The sequence below is a fragment of the Chaetura pelagica genome, unplaced genomic scaffold (assembly GCF_000747805.2).
Source record: "Chaetura pelagica isolate M959 unplaced genomic scaffold, ChaPel_1.0 scaffold472, whole genome shotgun sequence".
Taxonomy (NCBI): domain Eukaryota; kingdom Metazoa; phylum Chordata; class Aves; order Apodiformes; family Apodidae; genus Chaetura; species Chaetura pelagica.
The window spans coordinates 1,283,146-1,302,793 of NW_009952566.1; the positions used below are offsets into that span (position 1 = coordinate 1,283,146).

A 19,648-nucleotide genomic window follows, 5' to 3' on the forward strand; every position below is an offset into this window, starting at 1 on the left:
TTCCCTAATTATTCATTTAGCATCTTGGATCATTCACATGCTTACTCTTGTCTCCATTCTTATGGGGTTTTTTTTCTGTCAGATAAGACATAAATATCTAAATATTCTCAATAATTTTACTATTATACTGGTTTTATTTACTCTTAGGTCTCCCAGTTGTGTGTTCAATAGATGCATAGCCCAGAGCTTGAGTACTGCTTCCTTCATAGCCTCTTTTCCTGGCAGCAGGAAAAGGTGAGCTAAAGGTGACCTCTGCTTTAGAGACTCTCCCTTCTTAAAGCACCTCTGAAGGCTGCCAGAGCAGAGATGCTGCAGACTGTAAGCAAGAGTGGGATGGGAAAACCAGAGCTTGCCTTTGAGAACAGGGCTGTCAACTCTGAGGGAAAGTGAGGAGGAAGGAGGGACAAAATGTCACTCCACTGTGGAGCTTCCAGCATGAGGAGTTAACTGGATGAGATTTTGTCTGCAGCTCATGTGTGATTTGAACCATGGAGGGAAGCAAGAAGTCATACGGTGAAAACTTCAGTTCATATCAACTATTTCTGTAGTGTAGGCTAACTATGTTGTCTTTATGGCAAGTTTTAGTATCTTCTCTTCATAGCTCTGAAGAGAAGGAGTGACCTGTCACTGTTAGTTCACATGGAAGCAGCTGGGGAGGATTTAGTGTTCTGGATGGGCAGGGTAGATTTCCTGTGTTAAAGGGGTTCATTGGTTCTTGTGGTGGAAAAGAAAAAAAATAATTCTGTATAGCAAGTACTTTGGCCTTCCAGCTCTGAGGGCTGGATCTTGCCCCCTGTTTAAACAGCCAAGGAGATAAATTCTAATCCTGTGGTTATTCTCACTTGAAAGTGTCTTACATCTGTGATATTTTTGCTGCTTCAGGTGATGATTGCCATGATCTTAAGTGTTTATCAAAAATTTTATGCTTTCCCAGAAACTATGGGGGTTTAAGTTTGTTACTGTTTGAAGAATCATGGTTAATTTTTAGAACAGCATCTGTAGCCTTTTTCACATCTTCGGTATGTGCCTTCAAGAGTTACTCTTCTTAAATGGCAATGGAGAACTCAAAAGTATCAAATATTTTTTGTAACTTGGAAAAGTAGAGAGAAGTTCTTGTTTCCTTTTGTGCCTTTTTTTTTTTTTCCAGGATTGTTTTTTTGTATCCTGAAAGACATGACACTACTGTGTCTGACAGAAGTAACATTTCTAATAGTCCATTTTATAAAAACAGTAGATTGAGGTTTGTAGGAAATGGACATACAATTTCAGAATCTTGGTAATGCCTTTTATACCTGGGAGCTGTGACCACAGGAATTCATTACCAATTAGAAGAACAAGTTCAGCCTGCTTCCTTAGGGACATTGCCACTGCCCAGGAGATGTGTGTTTGAATGCTCATCCTTGCATCCATTTGCGCACATAGAATTACTTACTCTAGTTTGCTATGGAAACCATCCTTCTCTATCACATATAAGGGCTAAGCATTTCTGGAAATGTAGAAAGGACTGAAAGGAGGTGTAAAAAATGCTATAATTAAACTGTTCCTAGAATTTTGGCACAATTCTTAAGCTCAAATTTGAAATTGTGTGCTGTCTGAGATGCTGCTAGGTTCTTAGAGACTTTCTGTTAATTCTTTCAGTACCTAAGTAAGCATATTCTGAATCACCAGCACATTCTCAAATGTTGATGCTTTCCAAGAAATGTGATGCCTTGCTGTTTTCATGATACAATGCCTTTTGTCTGCCCCTTCCTTTTCAGTGGGGATATATGTATTCCTGCTGTATTACAGAAATGAAGTAGGCCTCACCTGTTTGAATAAGAGCAAGTGATATATTGCTAGCAAAGTTAAGTTTTAAAATTTAAGTGAGCATGCTTTTTGTCTGCTGAATTCTTAGGCTAGAATTTGGGACACTGTTCAGTTTTACTTCCTGAAAATGTAAATTACTTCATTCTGGTCAACAAACACTAAAGAGCCTACAAATAATGTAACAAGGATTATATCTTATTGTATGGCCAGAATGATTAGGTTTTAAGAGATGATTAGATGGAAAATTCTATACTGTAGAACATGACAAGTTATGGTCAGAATATACCAGAGAGGTAATGAAGAGGAAAAGAAAGTGTGAGTCAGGTATGCTGTGTAATTCAGATGCTTTGATAGTATAAAAATCATAGCATTTTGACATTATGCTTCGCAAAGAACAGTGACTGTCACTGTCAGGCATTTCTTTCACAGGTAGTGAAACTGGAGAGCTAATTTTCTAAGGCAGTTAATTTTCCTTATTTTTTGCAGTTAGTGGCTGTTAAGGGAGAACAGGCTGAACATGCTTGGTTCTCAGTTCCCAACTTATTCTGAGACCCCAGTACAGAATCAAGATTTTCTGATAACATGGTCTTTGCCTCTGTGTTATGTTTCCTGTACTATGTTTGATGTTGTACATAGTCAGTGGTTTGCTTAACTGAGACAAGAGATGAGGCAATTTTTTATATAAAAATTGAAACAAGAAATATAGATAACTATTATAATAATTGTAAAGCAGATATTCTGGTCCATAAAGGTTTGTCCCAATTGTATCGTTTGGTCTAATTAAAATATGTAACTTCCACCTACCAGTCTTGCTTTCCTGAACCTTAAATCATTTTGATTGTAACACAAAACCTCTGTCGGAGGTTTATGGGTGTAAATTCAGTATTGCTGCTGGAATATGCTGCATCTCCACAGGAGGGCTCTGCTGGCATAGCTATACTAGCAGATGCTGTGGGAAGCTTGTGGGATTTTCACCTACTCAGTATCTTTTCCATTTCCTCCATAGAAAAGCTGGATGCCGCCCTGTGTGCAATGCAGCTGAGCATCAGAAAGGTGGGCATTGAATAGCCCTAGACTAGAAAGATAGAAGTGGTCATTTTGAGTCAGACTTGCATCTTTTTCCCCTAGGAAGAAGAGATTTGAGAGCTGCTGTTAAAAACAAGCACATTGAAATAAGGGGTTTAAATTGATTTTTATGAGCATACTTTGCAACTGGTACTTTTTAATAAATGTTAAGAGATTGCTGGTTACGTGTTTTCAGTGTGTTGAACTGGGGAAAACAATTGTTTCATGTCAGTCGTACAGGTGATGTCTGAGAGAGTTCACAGAGCGCTAATAAAATTGAAATTCTTTGTCTATATGGAAATAAAACGGAGAAGAGACAGAAATGTAAGGGAAGCACGTAAAAAGAAGAAAACATAATATACTTGTAAAAGGAAATAAAGTTGTTTTTTTGTTTTGTGGGGGTGGGAGGTTTTTTGAGGGATTTTATTTTTAATATTAAATCCATCTGCCAAGGCCCAAGTGGCAAGAATAGGAGCATTCTCCAGTGCATGCTGTGTAATTAAAATGCCTGGAAACCACAAGTACCAATGTGTGCTGTATGTATTGCTGAGACCTTATCCTACCCAACAGCAGTGATCATGGCACTGGGAAAGAGAAAAGCAGGAGTCCATTTGCTCTGTTATGAAAAAAAGCCAGTTTGCCTTCCCCAGATACTGAAGTTCCTTTCAAGGGACACTGAAATGATGGCAACATAAAGACACAGTTGGAACTACTGTGACAAGCAGGAAATCCTGCCTTATCTCTTGAAACCATGGCATACAGATCCATAGCCCTCCTGCAAAACTTCTGAGTGTTTATATTTACATACCCTTGGTGTGAGTTTATAATGTAAGGCAGCAGAAGAAGGTCGGACAAAAGTAACAGAGATAAAGTTGTGGTTATGCAAACTATGTTGCTATCTAGCTGGCTCTTTGCTTGGCAAAAAACTTAGTGGGGACTTCAGTTGTTTTCTAAGTTATTTGGCTTGGATAGGTATGTTCCCAAGGTTGCCTTTTAACCCTTGCAGGAATCATGAATGGGGAGGGAAAGGGATGTTGCTTGGAGGAAAGTAATTATTCTATATAAATTAAACACACAAATTATGTTGGGGGCAAGAAATTAAGACATGAAGTAATTATTCTTTTTCATATTTGTTTTTTGGTCTGGAGAAGTACCAAACAAATCTTACAAGTACTTTTTGACAAACAATATAGTTAAATGCCTTAATCTTGGGTCTTCTGTATTATACCTGACTCACCTGAACTGTAGCAAGTTTTCATACACCTATATAATTGATACTAGCAGTTTTTTAGGAAGTGTGCAGTCTTTGGACTAGAAGTAGTTTTTCTGTACTATTTTCAAATTTATTACCAAACTATGAGCAGGTTACACATTGGGTTGTTTTGTGAGACCTTCAGGTGCATACAGCTTAAGTGAAGCTGTCTTCTGAATCAGTGTTATGTCTCAAGTTTGAAGTGTGTTGTCATTAAGTGAAATGATACAGTTCAGTGCCAAGCTTGCTATAAAAGTGTTCAGTAAAACCTTTAGCATGTGTAGATTTAGACACTTACACTACATTGACTTAAGATGTGTTTAATAGTTATTGCACATATTTTCTGCTAATTTATAGCAAAGAGGGAATCTGGTAAGAACTGTCCTGGACTTTTCTGTTGTAAATTCACTTTGCAGAGAGCAAGATCCTTACTGTTTCTCAATAGCTAGCACCCTGTATTTGAATGCTTATAAAAAGTCTCGTGATCCTCTGGTAGTTACAGATTTTGTGGTAAGTGAAGCTTTGTATCAACTATGTACTGTTTTCCATCTCAATTTATTTTTATAATTTTAAAGCAGCTACCAAAACCATAAATATTTTTATTTTTTATATAGACAACATTGCAAAGTCGTCTGGAACGAATATTTGAAGTCTGTTTTCCTTCCATGCCTGTCGTTGAAGTTGAAGAAGAAATAAGTTCCTTGAATCATTTATTGGAAGCAGTTCAAAAGCAGAAGACAGCTGAGGAGACCTTAGCAAATACTGGGTAAGAAGCCATTAACTTTAAATGAAGCAGAAGCATGTCATCTTTGGGAACTTAAAACATGAAGCAGTAATTTTAAACTAGTTGTTTGCTTCAAGTATATTGAAAAACCACAGAGCAAAATATCTACCAGAATGCTTGTTTTTAGTGAATAAGTATACCAGGAGTATTTCACTTGTTCAGCGTATCAACTTAGTCAACAGTGTATCATCTTCTTTTAAATGATGTCTTAGAGTTAATCAGACTAGGTCTTATTAGTTACACTTGCTTTAAATTGCTAGATTGATTCATGTGATGATGAAGTTTAAGTAGGCCTTGTCCTGTCTGCTGCGGACATTGTTTTCCGATTATAAGTTTGACCTATAATTGTTCTGAGAACACTGCAGTTTTAGTCCCCCTGGGTGTTGTGCTTGGGTGTAAGCTTAACTGGAATATATAATAACTCACTTGTATTAAAAACTAGAATAAATATTCAAGGCTGCTAAGCTGTTATTCCTGTTGATAATTTGATTTATGATGGATTATGTAGGGAACTGATGGACGTGTGGACAGAGCTGCAGGATATCCATGATGCGTATGGACTGAGATACCAGTGGGGTGGCTCCCACAGCAACAAAAAGCTTTTGTGCTCCTTGGGAATCGACACAAGAAATATTGTGAGTCTGTCAATAAAACTTGCTTTCTGAATAATGGAGCTGCTTTAAATGTAGAATCAGGTGGGATTCATTTTGTTTGAATGCTTGTCTCTTAATTGCATAGCTGAACTGAACACAGCTTTTTGTGACAAACTGTTTGACAACTTTTTATAAGCCCTGTTAATATTAAAAGTTGCATTAGTTTTTAATAATTATGTTACATTTAACATAGTATTTACTCCCTGGTATTAATCTTGTATGAGGTATGTAACATTGAAAAAATACCATTGTCACTGACACAGAAACTCTTAAGTAAATATTTTTGTTGTTTTATCAGCTCTTTACAGGCAACAAGAAACAGCCTGTTATAGTACCCATGTATGCAGCAGGACTGGTAAGCTTTTGTTAGTGTTATATTTTTGTTGTAGTTCCAACAGCTTGCTAAAATATATTAAATTACATTAAGCATTAAGTGTGCTGAAAGCTATTTTTGCAAGTATGGTTGTGGCTTAGGCATCAGTAGAAATACTAGAAAAGAATTATCAAATACACAATTTTCATTATATGTTCAAACAGATACTTTATTTTAAATTTTAAAAGTATTGATTTACTCTCTTCATATAGCAAACTATTTAATAAGGTAGGATAACTAGTTAAGCTCAGTTTGAGGCATTTTCTAAAAAAAAAAATTTAAGTAATGTATTAATGTGCATGCAGCAATAAAAAGTTCTTGTTTAATTTTAACTATTAAAGATAATGTATAGATGTAAAAATGTCAACTAAAACTTGACACAAGAAACTAGATTGTTAAATAGTTGTCTAAAATGACAAAGGAATGTAGAATTTAATCAAAATGTTGATCTGCATCAGCACTTGTGGGAAACCCTGTCACTAAGACCAGATACTTCAAAGAAAGGTTAAGAACTGCTGGATAGTTAACAGTATTCCATGAAGTGTGTGTAGGAAGTTTTCTCAGCTCTCTCAAGCATTCCTCTTTGTGCAACTGTTCCTCTGACAGACACTTCATTAATAAACTTGATTGCCTCTCAATACCCCTAGGTCAAGAGAGATGTATAGTAATGCTTTGCAGTGTTATTGGCATATTAATAAAGGAGGCACGTATATATAAAAGATTCTTGTTTGTACAAAAAGCATTGTATAACCAGTATTCTTTTGTTGCCCCAAGTGCTAGATAAAAATAGAAAGCATAATTTAGATTTCTGTGGATTGGAAGGAACTCAAGTAACCTAGTGCAATAAGATTAACTGTTTTTTTCTTAAGCCGATATTCTGTAATTCCTGTTTGTCATTTCAGACTCTGTGTGATGTCTGTAGTAGTAAAAACATTCAGAAGATAAGAGTTGCCATTTTTGCTAGTCTGAGCAGAACAAATACACTCTTTTTGGGGGGGAACTTATATACACACACACATACAAACACACACTTTGATACAGTCATTCACAAATATAATGTAATATTATTGCAGCTTTCTTTGGCATATATTAATCCAATTTAAGCTCTAGATCAATTTTGTAGAGTGACTTCTACAGTCAGTTTCTAGAGCTGTTGTTTTCTGTGGCATCAAGGTCAGCTCGTGAACTTCTTAGGATGTAAGCATGGTGTTCTGATGGAGAGATTAAACATTTCTGCTAATAGCAGGGAGATTGGATCCTGATGATTCCAACCTTAACTATTCTTTGATTCTATGAATTGCCATTTTCTTCCTGTCGTGTCTTTGTGAGCGAGTTTGTTTGTATGCAACATGTGCAGTTATTTTTTGCAGCAGGTTGTTGTTGCTGATTAATTATCACCTAAAATCTTTATACACTTGTGCATACATTTAAGATGGATGGAGGTGATGGTAGGAGTAAAGCTTGCTGCTTTCTGTTGCCACACTGCTTCATGTGTTTTTCTGCTGTCCAAAATAATTTATTTAACTGATGGTTAAATGCTGAGCTCCCCTAACATCGTGTAGAAACATTAGTGTGATATATGACCTGGCTGGCTGAATTCCTGCAGTTATCTTGAAATACATTAGTTGCAAATCCAGTGGGTTTATTTGGGGGTTTCTTTTCTCATACCTTACTTTTCTGAGGTGGTTTTCATGTTTCAGTGTGAACTTTGGTATTTCTGTAGATTGCTCTCACCCTCAGTTTTACTGAGGAACACCAGCGAATTCAGACATTTTTTGTAGGACTGTCTATCTTTGAACTATTTGTTTAAAATTAAAAATGTGGGTTTAATTAATGCTTCTTAATGCATTTATTTTTTATGTCAATATTTGTTCTTTATCAGTCTGCAAACTGGTAATTTGACTTGTTTCTTCTGAATTACTTAGCTGTTTAAATGGAATTAATGTAATTGTAGCTTTCTGATGGGCCATTTGATATTTCTGGAATAGTCTACACACAACTGGGAGGAGAAGACAGCACTTTATCAAGTAACTGTTTCCTCCAGCTTAAATTACATTGTTGAAAGCAAGCTCCAGCTAAGCACTTAGGTTTCTGTTATTGGCTCTAAACTGTTTCTTAAGTCTAAGGAACCAGGATAATTCTCTCCCCTGCCCCATCTCCTAGCCTGCCTCACTGAAAGTGTCCCGGAGATATATGGTATCTCCCAAGGCCCTAGTTGAGAGTAGTACTACCTAGTTGTGTGTTTTCTTAATTTTTTTTTATGTCTGCAGTTTTTGCAATAAATATGTGTGTGTGTCTGTGGGAGTGTGGGGCTTTTTCTATTATTATTACTGGGGTTTTATTTATTTATTTAGGGTATGTTAGAGCCTACCAAGGAACCTTTGAAACCAATATCTGCGGCGGAAAAAATAGCTTCAATAGGACAGACACCTCCTGTATCACCAGAGATGAGCACGTGTACATCTGATCAGTTCCAGGTAAAAAAATAGAGAAGGGGAAGAACGGGAAAAGACAGAATGAGGGAAACAATGGGATGCCTTGTGTCTATATAATTGATATATTTAGATGATGTGTTCAAAGACACCTGTATTTGAAGGGCGGGGTTCCTTGTGTCAGATTGAAGTCCTTCTCTTGGATCTGTTTTCCATGTGTGACTGGAAGGGAGTCCCTACAATGAGACAGTAGCAGTTGGTGGCCAGCATTTAAGAATCCTGATGATACCTACTGTTATACAGCAATTTGTTTTAAAGGCAGTGTACAGCTAATTCCACAGATTTTAGATATAGCTTTAGACATGTCCTTTCTCTGACTTCATCTTTGCTTTTTCTGGAGCTTATTCTACCTGTTAGGTAGCACTTCTTTTTCTGAGTTACAGTACTTACATGTACACTGTTCATGTCCTTTTACTTAATCTCTTTCCTGTCTTTTTCAGAGTAAAATGGAAAGCAGCCCAGCTGCCTGGAAAGAGATTCTGGGTACAAACACAGCTAGCATAGGTGCCTGACTTTTTGATTGTATGAGTTCTGTTGGCCCTTTGCATTAAATTCTATTAAATAATTATCTGTTGAACAGGAAGTTGCTTCACTGGCTTTTCTGTCTTTTAAGTCTGATACAAAATGAATTCAGAGGAGATCAGGAGTGATCTTTTGAATTTCATTAATTCTGTATTATTGTTGGTTTTTTGTTGTTATATTAGGAAACCACTTTAAGGCCATGCATGTTGCAATGTGTGTGGTTATCAACAAGCTAATGGAATATGCAGAGACATTTAATTTTCAGTGGTACTTGGCATGTATTCAGAGAATCAGCTGTGTCCTTTCTTAGTGCAGGTCTTGTCCAGTCTGCCCAGCATCTTTAGTTACCTGCTACACTTGTGACTTCTGATTAGGTACTTTTAAGTATACATACAAGAAGCTTCTATGCCATCTGTCTGTACTCCTGGCCTTAGGTTATTTTTTTCCCAAAAAGAAAGATACTGAAATAAGTTCTTAGGGAAGAGATAAGTTAGAGGTTGGAACTCTAGCTATTAAGAGTGCTAAGAGGCAAAAGTTAAGTGACACTCAAAGTTTCAGGGCCTGAATGATCAATTCTCCACCTCAGAGATCTTGTTTCTCTTTTGGCCTCATCTTCTGTTAATGTTTTGTGGCCTCTGTTTTCTTTTGGGGGAAACCCAGCTTCACTTCACATTATGCAGACTGCCTCTTAGGTGTATTCCCAGGTGTAGTGGTATTAAGATGATGTGCCCAAATATTTTATTAGGAACTGTGCTGTAGACGTAGATAAATATGCAATGGCAAGATAGGCTATTTGAGTGGACCCTGAAACTTTTTATTCTAAACACAAGTTATATAGGTGCAACAATTGAGGTACGTTTAAGCTTACCCAGTTAATGTGCAATTGTTCAATTAAAACTTATACATTTCTCCATTTTCAGATACTGCTGATGATGGGTCATTATACTCAAAAACCTCAGAATATTGGCTTTTTTATTGGAAGGAGAGGCTCTGGTTAATAAATTCCTATGCTTTGCTTAAAGAAAAAAAAGAGTTCTCCTTTGTTGAAATCCTGGTATTTATGGGTATTTGTGTACAGATCTGTGCCTCTGTGTGTGTGACTTCCTGTTGAGGGAATAAGATTTTGGAAGAAAGACTGCTGATGCAAAAGTGGGAGTGGGAGGAACATTGATTAAAAAAATACAGAAATGCCTCCTTAGTTTTTTGGTTGTATGCAAATGGAGGAAAGCATGCAGAGATTTAAAATAGAGAGCATTAGAAATCAAAAGAATGAGAGGACAAAAGCAGCAAAGGAGTTGCTATAATTTTTCCTAGTTATTATATAAACTCCGTATGTCTTGGCCTCATTCCCTGCAGAGGATCTTGCTAGGTTGGTTAGGCTGTGGAAATAGAGTGGACAAATTTCCATCTGAGTCATTTAAGCTGTAAGGACAAGATTTTTGAGATTATCATTTTTTCTCTCCAAGTTAAGTTGCTGACTGACTTACCAGATTAGTTTATTGCATAAAGATAACTTTTTAAGGCTCATTCCGTTTTCTATTTGAAGGTAGTTTCTAAGTTCTTTGATCTGTTGTTTTTCTTGACAATTGGGGGTTTTATTTCTCAGTTCCTCTGTGCTCATAAGTAAGGCAGCAAACAGAATATGAGACAATCCCCTGATTACTGTTGCCTTTATCTAAGCATGGTGGTCTCAAAGACTACACAGTCTGAAGTAAAAGGCTCTATCAAGGCACACTGGGTGTTGCTCAAATAGGCAAACTTTGACTGTGAAAACCAAGACAAATACCCTGCTCTACTCTTCGGTTTGATTGGGTTTGTTGGTTGGTTGGTTTGGGGCAGTTTGGTTTGTTTTTTTGTTTGTTTTGGTGTTTGATTTTGTTTGTGTTTGGGGTTTTTTCAGCATCTGCTGCAGTGAACTTCTGCACCATGGCTAAGTCTTCAGGCAGTGTAGTTAAAATATATTCCGGTGCTTATTAAAATGGTTGCTGTCTGGACTTAGTGTTGACTACTTTCTTCTGATTTGATACTTTTCTCTGGTTGACATCTTTTAAAGTTTTACCTACGTCTCTTTGACTTTCTTGCAAGAAGTTGTCTAGATACATCTGCTCTTTTGCTATTGCTTCAAAGCATTATCTTCTTTCTGTTTGTGACTATATTTCTTTGCTAGATTCTAGTGGTAGCTTTGGCCCAGCATAGACGATAAATTTGGGATTTCTTACCTGTCTGGTTTTGCTTAGTAGGTTTTATATTGGAATAGAAACCTACAGTGACCCAGACCATTCTAAAAGAAAATTGCCAGTAATTGTATTCTGCAGGTGCCCATTACAGCACACCTGCATGCATGTAAGCCACCGAATTAGAGATCAGGTTATAACAGAAATATGTATCTTACACTTGCTGTCTGTTAGGCACTGAACCTTAATTAAACCCCATGGGGTGACAGACTTCAAAAACACTTTTAATTACATAAGGGACCATCAGGACTTTTAACAATGACAGATGCAAACTACCATATTATTGGCCACCAGCCAAAGGCTCCATCATGGAACTGCTCTCCAGTTATACATATGAGAAAGATCCAACAATGTACATAGTTTTTTGACAGAGTAAGAGAAAAAGATTTGCAGGTAAGAGATTACAGGACTTTCTATAAGATGTGACCATGGCTTTGAGGTGGTGTGTGAGAATAATAATTTTCAGAACTGTAGTAATTTTGCCAACAAATACACAGAAAAAAAATTAATTACTTCCTTGTGAAGTCTTTTTCTGGGGCATTTATGATGCTTATTTGTGGGGTCTATCTAAATATTGTTGTTATATGTATTATATATCCTTTCTACTTTTCCCCCCAGCTTTAAGACAGCAAAATGCTTCCTTTTTTTTTTCCTCTGTTAAATTTTCCTTCAGTACTTACTGGCACAGAGACAAACATTTACATTTTACTCCTTTGAATTAGAAAAGCTCTTACATGATAACATTCTAAAATTACTGTGTGAAAACATGTTTCACTTTGAGAAAAGTGAAATATGATGCAGTAAAACCAGCAGGCATTTTAGTTTCCTCTTTCTTACTTCCTTAACATTCAGAGTAGTACTCTGACAGCTGAGTATACTTCTTCATTTCTGTACCATGTCCTGTAATCTAAGATGGAGGAAGGAGTGAGAGCATTTCGCCCCAATTATCAGTATTCTTCTAGATCGAGCACTTTTCTTTAAAGCATGTTATTATAGTAATGGTTGTAAATGCAGTAGTCTAGCAACCTTGCAGTCTTCAAAAGACAAAACATATTTCTATTTGCAGAGCATGTTCCCAGTGTCTGGGATTTCAGTGCTGTGTTCAGGCATCACAGGTTTTTCAGGGCTGAGGTCACTAGGAACAGAAAGCTTTTCCTTTCTGTTTAATTGGCTTTTGCCTGTACCCTCTCCTTTTACTTTATTTTTTGTTGTATAGACATAGGCTTGCCAGTATCCTGTATAGACAGGATCTGCTTTACTTGCCACCTCCCTCTCTTAGAAGGGGTTGGAGTCAGCAAGATGACCTCATCCCACAGAGAAGACTAATATACTTTGTATACTCTTACTGATTTGAAGTCAGATTTTTTTTTTCCTATTTTAGGAAGAATTCATCATGTCCTTTGTCCTCTCCTTGCCAAATTTGTGAATTAAGTCATCATTAGAGGGAAAAACTTAGACAGCTTTTGATCCCACCTTTTCTGTGCAATTCTGTCATATTCACCAGTCCTGACTCAGTCTTTTGACACAAAATGTAATGGGTGTTTTCCTCAGTAAGAGAGTTGGTTAGAAGCTACTTTCAATTTTAGTTCATTTAGTTCAGGGCAGAAAGGTACTAAATTCTCATGCTCAATGCCTTTTTTTTTTTTTTCTTTTTTTGTACAACCCCCTTTTAATGTTACTATATTTTAGATGTGACAAACTTTAAAGAAGCTATAAATGATAGTGATCATTACTTCATCAAGTGTAGCTTTCACACTGCTAACACTGTTTCCATGCAAATCTCTTCAATGCAAGTAATTTCATTACCGAAGCGAAGTAAAAAGTGTAGCATCAGCTCCTTAAGCTCCATGGAGTGAATGCCCTTCTAGTCGTGGTCGGTACTGGAAATATTTCCAAGGCATTAGGTAGGAAAGATTTTTCTAGGCAAGGTGTTTACTATAAGTAAATACAGAAATCTCCAACAATCTTAATTTTTCTTTCTGTAAACATCTATCACCTAGCAAAAGCCTCTTTCAGTTAGCTTAATTGTACAAAGCTGGCTCAGGCTGCTACAGTCTTGACTGGTGATTCTTCATATTTTTTTCAGTGTTGGATAGTTGAAAGTTTTTGAAGTTTTTTTAAAATATCAATAAAGCCCGACTTCCTACAAAAGCAAGGAGAAGGTATGTCTCAGCCACTGGAAGCCTGGCAGGTAGTGAAGCATTTTGAATAATGGTGCAGAGAACTTCAATTGCTTTTCTCCCAGGAGAGTGGTTGTTTTAAAACTTGAAGGCACATACTTCCTCGGTGCTTCTTGACAGTGGCCTTCACTATGCAGAGAGCAGAAATGTAATGTGTGGAAGTAGAAAGATCCGTTTATTTCAGACATTTCTGGTACTGTCCTACCTGTTTGTGTCCTGAGAATACAGGAGGACAGCACTTGCAATTTACACTGCACCTGAACACACCTTCCCTGTAAAGCATGATTCCTGGTGCTTGGTTGATTTACCTGTGTGCACAAAAGACTTAATAAGAGGAAATAAAAAGGCAAGGATGAGCTCCCAGGAGTCAGTGTTTCCGTGCTTCTCTTGTTCAAGCATTGTTACCAATGGTTTGTTTACATAATGAGTTAATTGTTAGAGGATAAATTGTCACAGGATTTTAAAAAATTTGTAAAGGGTATGATGTGGGGAGGGTATTGATAATCTGTCCCTCACATGTCGTGCTTGTCTCTTAGAAGCAAAAAAAAACCCAAAACACGCATGGGCCATGTGATGGTAAATAACTGATTTTATATCTAATCAGGACAAGGCACGGCTGTACAGACAGCTTTCACTAGTAACTATTCTAAATTTGCCCTATAATTGTGTATACATAACTTTCTATGCAAAATGCTTCACCTTCTATGGAAGTAATAGTAGTTTAACTTTCAACTATTTTAGGGATTTGTTGGGTTTTTTTAATTCCATCCATGTTTTGTTAATTTGCAAATCTTGCTTGAGTTAGAAGTTAACACATCTCTATTGTTCAGAATTTAATTAGATTTCCTATGGTAGAACAAATCTACTTAGGATCTTTAGTGTATATTTTGAAAATTCGTGCTTCCCCAGAGTTGTCTTTTTAGTATTTAGATGCTAAAGAATCTGTTGTTTGAACTGCTTTGCATTGTTGTAACCTGAACTGACTATAAAATCTGATTTCTGACTTTTCAACTCTAGGAATCTCTACCACCTGTCCAGTTTGACTGGAGTAGCAGTGGCCTTACTAACCCTTTAGATGGTACGTCTCTCCGTAGAGCCTCTAGCACCAGAGCTAGAGATAAGAAAGCTACAAAGTTCAGACAAACATCTATCTGCTGATTATTTTTTTTAAATATACACGCACACACACACATATATAAAATATATATAATATTTATTTCTTACTTCTAACTTTGGAAATTCAGGCTTTCTTTCTGATTAACTGTGCCCCTATGTGAAATATTATGTAGTCTGAAAAATACTAAGTTAAGTATTCTTTTTAATTTCTGCCATTTGCTAATGACACGGTGGCAATATTAACAGTTCATTATGTATAACTGCAGATTATAATGAAACTCTGAACAAATGAGCATTTTAGGGTGATGGGTTCTTAAAAGTATTTTTCACCAATGAACTATCTCTTCAGACATCCTTTGAATGACAAACTTGTGTATAGTGGCTACTTCAAAGCACAATATTTTAACCACAAACTGTTTGCAAAAGATACACTTCTTGAGCTGAAAGTTTTCGGGTTTACCGATAATTTTGTATTTCAAAAATGTGACTTCATCTGTCACCAACTTTGCTTACATTTGAGCTCATTATAGCTAATCTATTAAAGAGGTAGCTATGAACTTATTTGTATCTGTAAATGTATATAGTAATCACATTTAAAAAATCCTTCATCTCTATCTATTTTAATAGCAAAGTGAGTTGTGCCACCACTTCAAGTCTCAGAAATGTAAGTGCATGCAAAGGAAATAAAACAAGTTTTAGAAACTTGTTTGATTGACAGACTGGAAACCTGTAAAGAAACTGATACCTTTATGAGGAGCCTGTTAACAGCAATTAACTTGTAACACTAATTGTTAAAAGCAGGCTAAAATAAACTGGATGTCTTACTTCACTGGTGTTCCCTCATGGGGTTGTTTCAGAACATGTGGGATTAAAAGTTTGGATAGCAATATCATGGTGCTGAAGGAAAGCCTGGATGGACCCTTTTGCTGTTGTCTGGTGTCTTATTACTTCAGTCAATCATCATGATTTCTTTTTAACAAACAACTTCTTTAAAATGTATCTTGGTTTGATTTCTGATTTAGTACTAAAGGGGAACAGTATAATTGACCAGTGAGGAAGAGTGGCATTTGTTACCCTGTATTAACACTTACTTAAGATAATTATAATCAATAGCTTAAAGCTGCTAAATAAAACTTTAAAGTTGTTTTGGTTTGGGGGTTTTTTGGGGTTTGTTTTTTGTTGTTGTTGTTGGCTATTTGGGGATCTGCTGAGTCTGATGAAAGAATAGCTTTCAATTTTAGTGAGGGGAGAAAAAGCCTGCTGTATTCTAAGTATTAATTGACCTATATATTGTTTCCCTTTAAGTGATCACATCTTTTTCTCTGGGTCGTGCTGGTTCTCTTTCATTTTAGATTGAAATAAATATATCTATTTTAAAGTTACTAGTGTTGATTTCCTGGCTGCATTGTACATGAGGAAATGTGCACTGAATTAAGTTGTTAACATTTTAGAAGGTACAAACTAATACTGTAAGCATTGTTTACATGTCAATTTTTAAATTGCGTACTGAGTACTAATTATAACTTGCATGTTCAAGTGTGTGTCTTACCCCTTTTTACACATAAACCCCTCCCTTGGCTTACCTTCTATATGGCTGCCTACCAACACGGTCACTGAATTTCAAGCTAGTGGAGGTTCCACTCTTCTGAACCTTGATTTCTTTGGGCCCGTGGATGACAGTAGCTCTAGCAGCACCACCACAATCCCAGGTCAGCAGAGTGTTAAAACCACAAATGTAATAGTAATAACAACTTACTAAAAAGCATGAGCACATCACTTGACTTTCCTATAAACAAGGAGAAATTTTACAGTGTGTTTCTCTAAGATGTCTTTCTCCTGCATTTTTCCTTTAATCTGTGTTCTGTTTTCTGATGTTTTGTATCAAGTGCCAAGTATTTCAAAGGTACTGTCAGCTCTGCATTCGTCACATGCTGAAGGAATGAATGGCTCTTACGCTCTTGCAAATAAGATGTTAAAACGCTTGTTCCAAAAGAGAAATGTTTAAAGTTAACTTTTCTAAACACTTACGAAAAATTGAAAATTGCTGGAGATGTGACAACGCCCAAAAAATGAGGCTTGTGCTCTCCTCTGAAAGAATGTCTCTTAACTTATAAAATTATGGTGTTATTTGGAAGTTACGTATGAATATGAAGTTAAGAGGCTTAACACATAACCCTGCTGGTGTTGGCTGCTACCAGGAGGTTGTAAACTTTTTCCTTTTGTGATGAAGTGGAATAAGTGTTTTAACAACATTCATAATAAAAAGCAAAGATAGTTGCATGTTTGTGGGACATTAGAAGTTCATGAACCTTAATTGTACAACCAAAGCACTGCAATTTACTCCCTTAAAAAGGAGATGGAAATACCAACTTATCCATTGAATAATACATGAAAGTAATTTAATTTATCATGTGTCTTTTACATGCTCTGACTATTTTGCACGAGCTTCTGAAAACCTTCACTTAAAATAAATTTCTGCAGAAGGTTAAGGGAACATTTGGGGGATTTTTCCCGTGCATAGGTTAAGTAGATAAGACACGTTCTTTCAATGTTTATTGTATTTCAATACAATGCCTGAAGCCATGATAATCACTTTCTCTATAGGAAGGGGTTTTTTTTTCCCTCTTAGTGATTTTAATTTTTTAAAAAATCAATTTTTAAGACGTTTGAGGTTTTCCCACATCTCAAATAACTACTTAAAATTATTATTGTATTTCTTGTTCTTAAAAAAACCTGCTTTTTTATTTGTAATGTGATCATTGAAGGCAGTTTTGAGGCATCACATTCCAAATGTCCTTTTTTTTTTTCCCCCCACCCTTGAGAAATGTTGTTATCAGATAAAAGATAGCAGCTTTGTTGTGAAAGCCATAGGTAGCAAATTCAAGGTACTTCAGTCTTACAGATTCTTTTGTAAGTGTGTGCAAGTCTATTAACATAGAAGTCATCAGTACCCAGGGCATGTACTGCTCCTGCAGACGGGTACATTCTTGTGTCCTCACACTGTGCACACTTGAAGTGATTACTGGAGGGATGCTCTCTTAGCCTTTTATTGCATTGTTTGTTTCATGTTATTGTTTCATCAAGTTACAGGTATAATCACTGTCCCTGGTATGCCCTATAGTGCCTTTTTGTTGTTGTTGTTGTTTTGGGGGTTTTTTTGTTTGTTTTGGCTTTTCTTTCCTCCTGACTTGTTTCTGGGAAAGTAATTTGTTTCTTGGCTTGCAGCTCGTGTGTTTGTGTGTGTGTTTAGGAGCTTTGTGTGGGGTTTGGTTGGCTAACTTCCCTTCAATATCTCATTAAGGTTTTGCACTGCTTCCCTTAAGTAATCTCTAATCACTTGAATAAAATGAAGAATATGCAACTCTTAAAAATAACTAAAACAATTGAAAGACAAAATTTTAAATCTTTTGGCTTAAAGAAGAAACTTTTAGTACTAATAGAAGTTTGCTCTTTCTCTGAAGACCTTAATTTTTTGTAGGACAGATCTACACTATATTCTTCTCAGCTTGATTTCATCAGTAGTCAAAATCACTTCCTATGAAAATTTGCATTCTACATCACGAACAGGGAGTTACTCATTTCTAGTATGTTCCCACAGATTTAGTGTATTGCTTTATTTTGCCTGTTGATAGTTTAACATAAATATAGCTGAGTAAGAGGTGCCTAAAGAACAGTAAACTGAGCAGTGACATCACAGTACAATGAAAATGAATTCAAGACTGTAAATGTGAATATTTAAACGATGTAACTTACAAGGCTGCATTTAGCATTTGTTTCAGAGTTGCATGTCAAAGGACTCCTTGATTCTAATAGTTTTAAAATTGTACCTTAATGGGATTTCGCAGGCTTCTGCAAGTCAAAGTGTATTTCTTCAAGTCTTCCTCTTCCTGTTTGAAAGTGGATATTTTATGGAGTAGCTGGGTTTTTTCCTATTTCAAGTTCTGTAAACATCTGACACTACTTACAGTTTTGGTATACTGGTCTCAGGACAGCATATATTTTGCTGTTTTGCGTTAAATTGGGTGAAATAAACTTGGAAAATCCAGACTTAAAAAATCTAGGTTGGAACTGATTAACTTCTAATCAACTCATTAAAAGGAGCAAATCTTCGGCTCCTGCAGCTTAACCAGATGATTTTCTTGTTTTTACTTTTTTGGTTGGCTTAGTTTCCTAACAATGAAAAGGTAAACTTGTGCACAACTGAGGAATACTCAAGGCGCTGCTCAGGGAGTGTCCATGCAAAGCAGGCATGAGGGTTATTAACCTCATCTGTTAGTTCACAAAGTACTGCAGTTACTGAGTGGAAAAGGCAAGTCTATAGGCACAGGCATTTTTTTAAATTTAGTCATCTTTTGGTATTTCATGAGTACTTCTGAAAGTGTCTTGATCCAGGCAAATAAACTGGGTAAAAGCATCAGTACAACAGATCAGAAATGCTGGTTTTATATTGGGTAGTTATATGGGACCATCATGTCCAAGTATTTGCAGTGTTTGTTCTGCAGTACTATGAAATGCCTCTGTCATCCACACCAGCTGGCACTCGTGTTATGCTTGTTTAGAACACAGGTGTCTGTAAAACATGATGCTTCTGGACAAAAAATTCTATGCTGTTTTTGGAAAAAAAATATACTTTTTAATGATGCATATGTCCACTTCATTTAAAACCATGAGACATAAAATAGCTGAAACCAACTAGAGGAATATCAGCAATTTAAAATGCTTCTGAGCAACAAAATGTATTGCAATAGTCTTATCAGCTGAATTTATTTTGATAATTCTGATTCCTTGAGACTTTTTTAAAGAAAGCCTACTTAATATCTGGAAATTCTAGGGCTACTTGCTACCAAGATATAATGTTTTATATTAAGCAGGCAGAATTTCACCCATACCTATGTTGGGTTTTTTGTATGCAGGTTTCCATCGTTTGCATTGTTTTCAGAACTACTCCTGCTGGTAACATTTGAAATCCATTTGTAACATACATGATGTCAAAATTTAGCATCTGAGTTAAGATGCCTGAAGTTAAGAAACCAAGGCTGAAACATCCAGATACTTGATGCTTTATAAATACTTGAAAGATTAAAAGGGAGGATAGACTAGAGGTTTCAGTGACATTATGCATATCAGTATGTAATTTGTTCAATGCCATTCCACTTGTATGTATCATTAAA

The 19,648-nt window shown here is 36.2% G+C and overlaps 1 protein-coding gene across 1 annotated transcript in view; it reads left to right on the forward strand.

Annotated features, from left to right (window-relative positions):
* AFTPH (aftiphilin) overlaps positions 1 to 19,648 on the forward strand; it is a 34,769-nt gene that overhangs the window by 8,167 nt on the left and 6,954 nt on the right. The window contains exons 2-7 of the mRNA XM_009993440.1: positions 4,738 to 4,889; positions 5,416 to 5,542; positions 5,859 to 5,915; positions 8,288 to 8,410; positions 14,379 to 14,439; positions 16,103 to 16,186. Coding sequence (XP_009991742.1) covers positions 4,738 to 4,889; positions 5,416 to 5,542; positions 5,859 to 5,915; positions 8,288 to 8,410; positions 14,379 to 14,439; positions 16,103 to 16,186 — 604 coding nt within the window. The remainder of the gene's footprint in view (positions 1 to 4,737; positions 4,890 to 5,415; positions 5,543 to 5,858; positions 5,916 to 8,287; positions 8,411 to 14,378; positions 14,440 to 16,102; positions 16,187 to 19,648) is intronic.